The sequence below is a fragment of the Belonocnema kinseyi genome, chromosome 4 (genome assembly GCF_010883055.1).
Source record: "Belonocnema kinseyi isolate 2016_QV_RU_SX_M_011 chromosome 4, B_treatae_v1, whole genome shotgun sequence".
NCBI classification, from domain to species: domain Eukaryota; kingdom Metazoa; phylum Arthropoda; class Insecta; order Hymenoptera; family Cynipidae; genus Belonocnema; species Belonocnema kinseyi.
This window is the reverse complement of record NC_046660.1, coordinates 131,973,247-131,981,770: the sequence shown is the minus strand read 5'-3', so window position 1 is coordinate 131,981,770 and position 8,524 is coordinate 131,973,247. Positions and strand designations below refer to the sequence as shown.

Below are 8,524 nucleotides of genomic sequence, written 5' to 3'. Positions count from 1 at the left end.
ACTAAAAATTAAACCATTCCATTTTTGGTTAAAATCGATCTTGTCAATTTAAAATTGATCTGTTTCGTTTAAAACTCCTGTGCTTTGTTGAAAAATAATATTTTTTAGTAGAGAGTGATTCTCCTTTGAAAGTTGATTTCTTGCCTGCAAATTCATCTTTTAGTAGTTTTATTTTCAACCAAAAATATGACACTTTGATTGAAATAAAACTCCTTTATTAAAAGTTAAACTTTCTTGTTGAAAATGAATCTTTTCGCTTAAAAATGGATGTAGTCCAGGGGAATATTTATCATTTTAGTTGAAAATTCATCACTTCAGTTGAACATGTATCCCTTTATTTTAAAATTTGTTGTTTCAATAAGAGATAATTTTTTCCCTTGGAATTAAAGTATCATTTGTTAATAAAAATTCTTTTTTTGCAGAAAACAAAGTTAAGAGCCCATGTTGGATCATGACTCTAGCCTTAACCGGTTTAACTAGGCGGCGGTGGAGTCAGGGGGGAACGAGTGACGTCAAACCATTGACAAATTTCCCTCCCTGCTCGGTTTCAGTAACAAGAGCACATCTGCCAAAGGAGTATCGAAAACCCGACCCGATCCCGAGCCGATATATCGCCTTCCCGATCCAAAGTCGAGTTGAGCTAAAGCCGATACGATGCAAACCCGATACCGGTGTGTGGGATCGCATCAGGATCGTGTCGATATCGGGAAATATCGCTGGACGACATTTTTTCGGACTCATGTTGGTTCAAAACGTAAAGATTTAATGAAATTCGCGATACTCAGTTTTCATACAAAACGAATAGGCTAAGTGTTCCAAATACTGCGGGTGTCTCAATTACTCTGGTACTCATGATATGCTTCACACTCAAAGTAAAATAATCAGAAAATAATAAAATATAAGCTATTGATAAATTTAGGTAAAATTTTACGCTGTTTAATCATTGCTAACAAATTTAATGTTTGTTATGCAACTTTATTTTCCAAACTCACATCAGCACAGAAAAAACTGAGATTTCTTTTGGAACCCACCCGCTAAATGATACCACACTTGGGGTTCTAAAGGATCTCGATTGTAATTGAGCCTATTTCTAGAAAAGCTATTTTTCGCTTTGCCCACGTGGATATTATGTTTAATTAATAACACAATATCTACCTTCAAGTACACATGTAATCGAACTTTGATGGACATAACTTGATAAAGATAATTAAATTACAAAATAATACCGCAATTAGAATATATATAATGACTTGATAAATTTCTTTTGCAGGTTATGTAGCAAAGTTATCTACATAAAGGCATATTCATATGAAAGAAACTTATCGTCGCAAGTCCTCGGTCGATAGATTATGATCTAATATTTATTCTTGTTTTTATGTACAAAGTACGTCCTACTCAGAGTGAAAAAAGGATAGGTTGTTATTTTATTATATATAAAAAATAAAAGTAAAATAAAGTGAGACGAGCGATTGATACCACAGTAATTAAGAGAATGACCCTACTTTCTCATTATGATGAGAATGTAAAATATTAAATCCTTCTGATCTTACCTTTTGCCAACAATGGCTTATAGTATGAAGCCAATGAAATTGCGTTGAGATAAAACGAAAAGCATAATTACTGTATAGGGGTTGCTATAAAACGACCCCTGTCTTACACTACACCAGAAGTGCCCCTTGGGATACTCGCATCATTGGGGAAAAGAAAAGAGTGATAAGTATATTTGAGAAAATGTAAAAAAAAGACAGAACAAAGAAAGCGTGATTTTAATATCCCATAAAACTTGTTTTGTAGGATCATATCGAATCGTATTTTTCCTGCCCACTAAAAGCTACGCTTTTAATTATGGCCAAATATATCTGTGTGAAGCACCTGTCGACGAATTTTTGTTAGTGAGGTGAACATCAAGAAGCTAGATTGTGTAAAGCCGGTTGCGAGAAAAGAATATTTTTTTAAGTAGAAAGGAAAGGACGTAAAATATATAAAACCGTGAACTGGCACTATGCTGCAGGAGGAGTGGCTGAATTGAATGGTTGAGTTATGTGTGTACAACTTGGGGGTACAGATAGAGTAGCTTGGTCATTTCCCAGATATAAAAAAGAGTGCTAGCGAGGATGAATTGATTAACTTGCAGTAGGAAACAGATTGATTTATTACTTTTATTTAGTCGAAAAATAAAATGGTTCACATCCGTAATTGTTGTGAAAGTGAAGGTTACACTACGATTTACTTCGTTGTCGCGTATGAGAGACTGAGAGGGATAGTAACTGCAGGTTCTAAATGTCGTGACTGATCATTACCCAGGTGTTTAAAAATTATGCTACGTCAATAATGGAGTAGACAACAAATCCAGAGGTCCAATCAGATGCGAGTCAAAGTCGAAAATTGGCAAACAGTAAAAGTATAAATGGAATATTGTAATAAGCTGAGCGAAAAATTGCAAAATAAAAAAAACTGGGATCATTAATGGAACAACAAAATGTAGTGGATGCATAGATAATATTAAAAGTTATAATTTTCAAAAATACATTTGAAGTATGTAGAACTAGGTATTTACAAAGAATTACTGTCCGTGTGGAAAATTGTGATGGCGCTGTACTGTTCCTGTGCAGTTCGCCTTAAACCTATATTGGAGCGACACAGACAGATTGTACAGTGCCTAGATTTGGATGTAACGTTTGGGTCGACTACTTTCTAGATAGTTTAGTTTTGTAGATGCTATATAACGTGCCTAGACATATCTAGTTAACCTACATAAAATCTAGATACATCATTAAATATTGGTTTTTAAATTATTTAAATAATTGGTATACATACATATTGAAACGACTTATATTTTTTTCTGTATTTATTCAACTCCTTTTACACTCAAATGATCTTCGAAAACTATATGTCAACAGTCGACAGTGTTTTTAATTATATGTCCCAAAACTTTGCGAAATTCTTTTTCTGTTAAAGTTTTCCGATCGTTTTTTAGGAGCGCTTCCAAAACTTTTGAGAACTCTATTTAGTTCCCGGAGATTCGTCTTGTCATATGGAGGTGGCGGATATTTGGTAACATGCTCCAATTTATTTCTCTTGAGTGAAATCCATGAGCCCAAAACAATATCTACAAGAAGTTTTCCATTTTCATCCTCATACCCCGGGAATGAAACCAATTCGGTTATATACCTGTCACTACTTTGCAAGCTGTTATGATCAATATTTACCTTTACCAATTCAGTATGTTTTATGGTGTATATTTACAGTATATGCTGTCAGTATATATTTAAACCAAGCGATTCAATTTATTGTTAATAGACTCACAACATCATAAATTTTTTAGAATTTCCAACGATTGTCGATCTCATGGCATCTCATCACTGTGACCAACATAAATAGCACAACACAATAAACTAGATTTACAATGTTACCCGAATCTTTTTTGAATCCGTTTAAATATCAAAATTTGGAGTCTTTATTTTACTTAAAAAATATTACAATTTCATATTTTCCGCTCTGTATATATTCGCGTTTTTAAAATTTAAATATATCTATATGGCAAACAAACTCAATTTTAGTATTTTTTGCTTAATATGAAGCAATTCGATATTAAGGTTAGACTTTTCATTCTTCGTCTTATTTAAGCAAAGATTATTACAATTAAATATTTGTTCGCTCTACAGATAAACTTCCAGTTAAAAAAGTACCATATATAACTTTCAATCAGTGCTACGTTGACAGATCACTACGCGATCATTAAACTCCATAAGAGCTGACAGCAGACAGCGATTTAGGAACGAAATCATGATCCAGAATCATGAACGAACTACCCGCACTTCTTATATGATATACGGTAAACAAGTAAAATCGAAGAGAACAATTCCATATTTTTAGAGTGCATATTTAAAAAGAAACCAAAAGATTGTGTTCGTTATTATCAATTAACTCTGAAATGTTTAATTTTTGATAAACATCGTAAATACATTAGATTGATTTTTCTCACTAAACAAAATCAACGCAGCAATTTATTATAATCGCACATGGAGAAAGAGATATCGCACATTTTTTTTACACCATTAAGCCATTTCCATTTCAGGGTAGGCGTTACTCACTCGGTAGGGGAAAGGAGTAGTGCGTGGAAGGGATAGAGAGTTTTCAGATTGATCCAGAATTCTCGTGTTATTTATGTAAATAACACGTTCGTTCCGCAAAACTGCTCCGACCCAATGTGCTGATCAATCTCTCTAGCAATCACCCCAAGCGAAGAACCTCACGAAGTCGTTATCTAAGGTCCCCCTGGGGCCATTTGTGGCCAAGGTCTTTTGTTTCTGGCGTCATTCACTCTACTGACACTCTTTTTATTAACTATTTGCCGCCATACTTTCCTGTCCTGGTATACTTCTCTAGCTTCTTTTATATCCATGCATTTTTTCATGCAGGCGCTTGTGTTTCTGTGACTTCTTATGTCTCTTCTAACTAGGGTCTCATTCACACATTCTAACCATTCTTTCCGCGGTTTACCTCTGGACACGCTGCCATTTACTTTACCTTGATACACTTGTTTCGTTAGTCGTTCATTTGGCATTCTCTCAACATGTCCGAACCATCTTAACCGATTTCTTTGTTATATTGCAAAACTTCTATATTGCAAGAAAGCGCAATATGATAACGTACAATCAGGTCCCAGTACTTTGTACGATATTAAAATGCACTAATATCACATAAAAAAATGAAGTTAAATTGTGTTGCTGTTGCCTGCTACGTCGGCGTTCTTAGCAGTAATGGGAAAAAGGCAGAGTATGAGTAAGTTGGAGCTATAAATTGGGACACCAGATTGAAAACAATCACAGAAAAAAGTAAAAAATTGCTGCAGGTAAGACCTGCAAGGTTAATGATTAAACATATTTCGGCGAAAGTTTCACTGAAGTTAGAAAAATAATTTTGAACTCGTCGACTGTGTCGCGCTGAAGTGAGCAAATTTCGGTAAAACATGTAGAATCAACAACAGAAAACATACACCAAATTCTTTCTTACTGATATATTTCCTCCGAAATAAATCACCTTATTGTAGACGTATTAGAACTTAGTTAATACCATTTCGAAAAAGCACAAAATGTAACTGACAGATGGGGATTCCCATTTCTCTCAAATGTAATGAAGGTAAACGACGCCAGCGCTATCGTTAGCGTCGCAATTGTCGCTATTTCTTGAATAAATATGGGGCGATTATAAGATGAAAGATTATCCAGAAAAGGTTAAAATTCGAAAATTATCTTCGATTCATGTAAAGTTTATCTGGCAAGGTTAATTTTTGTTTCGGTGAATCTTTCACCTAGAATCGATGTAAACGTTATCTATAATTTTTTTCTGTGTTTTTTTGCTGCCTACTCGAACCATCGCGAGATCACCAAAGAAGAAATACAATGTGATAGCGTAATTAGCTTAAATTCTCACGTTATAGATTGCACAATTATGCGATATATAATGTAAAAACTTGCAGTGTACGGTATCACGATTTTGCGCTATTATAATGCGATAATTACGATATATAGCGCAGGAATTACGATATATATTGTAATTCATGCGATATAGTTTTCTCAGTGAAGGATATAAAATGTAACCCCTAAATGAAAATGTCAACTATTATGTTTTAAATTATATCTCAGACGTATACTACATGAATTAAAAAATTTAAGTAAAAATACAATTTTCTAATTAATGGGGTTTTTTAGAGACTGCATGTAAACATTATCAAAATTATATTTTCATTTTCTAACTCCGAAAAGACATACTATCTACAGCCAAGGCAAAATGTTGACATATTTACTGCATCGAAATTGCCTCTTATTTCTGTGTAGCAACTAGATAGTTTAACTTGACAAAGGTTACAACATAGCAAAACTATACAGTGCCAAGCTCGGGCCAGTATAGTATTACTGTATATAGTAGGACGTGAAAAAAACTGTACTGATGATGCATCATTCGAGACGGCCATGACATATTTCCACACGGGTGGTGGTGCTTGGTGAAATAATGACATATAAAGGGTTTTTCAATAGGCGCGCTACAAAAGTAGACCGATAGTGACAGCAAACGACGCCATTTTCTTCCCGCTCTTTTGACATTTCTCTTCAGTAAGGTTTGCCATTTCATCATGGAATGATATATGATCCAACAACGAGTCGAAATTATTAAAATTTACTACCGAAATTCGGAGCCAGTGGCATCAACTTTAAGAGCCCTACGTCCAATTTATGGTCGTCATAATCGTCCTGCCAGATGAACCCAAATCAGTCTCTCACACGTCGTTCTCAAGCTTTGGGCTTATCTGTGACGTCGTTGTGCCGTATTATGCGAAAGGATCTTGGTCTAAATCCTTACAAGATCAAATTGACGCAAGAACTGAAGCCGCTTGACCACCAGAAACGACATATGTTCGTGAATTGGGCTGAGCAACAACTTGAAAATAATCCGGATTTTCATCGACAAATCATTTTCAGCGAAGAGGCTCATTTTTGGCTGAATGGCTTCGCCAATAAGCAAAATATGCGTTATTGGTCAGGCAGCAATCCACGCGAACTCCATGAGTCAACATTACATCCCGAAAAAATTACGGTTTACTGAGGTTAATGGGCCGGCGGCGTCATTGGGCCGTACTTCTTCCGTGATCATCAAGACCGGCACGTTACTGTGAATATGAATCGCTACCGCTCGATGATAACCGAATATTTTTGGCCCGAATTAGATGATATGGACTTGAACAATATGTGGTTTCAACAGGACGGCGCCACAAGCCACACAGCGAATGTCACAATCGATTTATTAAAAACCAAGTTTGGTGAGCGTGTTATCTCACGAAATGGCCCACTCAATCGGCCGCCTCGGTCGTGCGATTTGACGCCGTTAGACTATTTCCTGTGGGGTTGCGTCAAGTCTATGGTCTATGCCAACAAGCGAGCGACGATTGATGAACTTCGTACGAATATCGAACGTGAAATTGCAGCAGTATCGGCCGAATTATGCTTGTAAACCGTCGAAAATTGGTTTCAGCGTCTGGACTTCTGCAAGCGTGCCCGTGGTGGCCATGCAAAAGAAATCGGGTTCCATACATAATGGCATCGAATGTACCTTCATTTGAATAAAGGATTTCATTTATATCCAAAACCGTTTTTGTTTTATTTAAAAAAACTTTTGTAGCGCTCTTACTGAAAAACCCTTTATATATATAAATATAAGAGGTGTGTTCAAAAAGTAAGGTGACTTTTCCATTTTCGCGGGCTACGAACATTCAAGTTTAAAATTTTTTGTTTTGTTGTGTTGGTACACTCGTCACGATCATATGTTCACAGTTTTGACTATATAGCTCGTGTTGTTTTTCTGGCAGAGGCGTAAAAGGTTAGAAGGGTTTGGTGTGCTCGGCGATTTTCTTCTTTCGAAAAAAATGGAGCAAAGAGTTTGCATTAAATTTTGTGTGAAAAATGGAATACAGTACTCTAAAACTCTTGAAATGTCGACAGTTGCATACGGTGAGTCTACTTTGAGTAAGCAAATTTGTGTATAAGTGGTACAAGCTGTTCCAAGGAGGCCGAGAGGATGTCGAAGACTATCCTCGCCCTGGACGTCCCAGCACGTCAACGACACATGAAAACGTTCAAGCAGTGGAAGAAATGGTGTTGAAAAATCGCTGAGTTACCATCAGAGAAGTTGCTGAAGATGTTAGCACATCGGTTGGCTCATGCCATGCTCTCTTTTCGGACGTTTTGGGCATGAGACGTGTGTCAGCGAAATTTGTTCCAAAACTGCTTAATTTTGATCAAAAGATCCATCGCCTAACCATCGCTCAGGCGAAGTTGAATGAAATCAATAATGATCCTGATTTTCTCAAAAGGGTTATAACTGCCCCCAGTGACTTTTTTCTTTTCCCAAAACTGAAGAGACCCATGAAAGGACATCGATTTTCAACGATTGAGGTGATAAAAACTGCGTCGCTGAAAGAACTCAAGGCTATACCACAAAATGATTACACAGCCACACAAAAAAAGTGTGCAGATCACGTCATGGTTAGGCCATAACCTCAAAAAATGATGAAAAATCATGCACTGAGGCAAATCAATTTCAAAATAATGCCAGTGATGCAAATTTTCACTTCACAAACATGTCGACAACTATGAAGGATCAACCCTTGCCTGATATAAACTTATTTAACATAACTTTGCTCAACAGAACCTGACCTCACCTAACCTGAATTAACAGAAATTTATTGAACTACACGTAAAGCTCTGGAAGCATATTTTCCCAGTAGCAAATGTGTGCTACATCGAAAGGGTCAACTCGAGCCTAACCTAGAAATAAATCTAACCTAGCCTAACCTAACCTAACCTCACGAAACACAATTAAACTGATTGTGTTGTTCCGTTGTGTTTGCGGTACCGTTTCATGGAGCTTCGGCTTAACCTACATAGAGGTTTAACCTATCCTAATCTAACAAAACCTGACCTAACCTAACCTAGCCGAATGAAATTCAACCACACGTGTAGCTATG

The 8,524-nt window shown here is 36.3% G+C and overlaps 1 protein-coding gene across 1 annotated transcript; it reads left to right on the top strand.

The window, feature by feature from the left end:
- The first annotated feature begins 6,261 nt into the window (after positions 1 to 6,261).
- Positions 6,262 to 6,606, top strand: LOC117171106. The gene has a single exon (XM_033358158.1). It carries the CDS (start codon positions 6,262 to 6,264, stop codon positions 6,604 to 6,606), a length of 345 nt encoding a protein of 114 aa, XP_033214049.1.
- Positions 6,607 to 8,524: the final 1,918 nt, after the last annotated feature.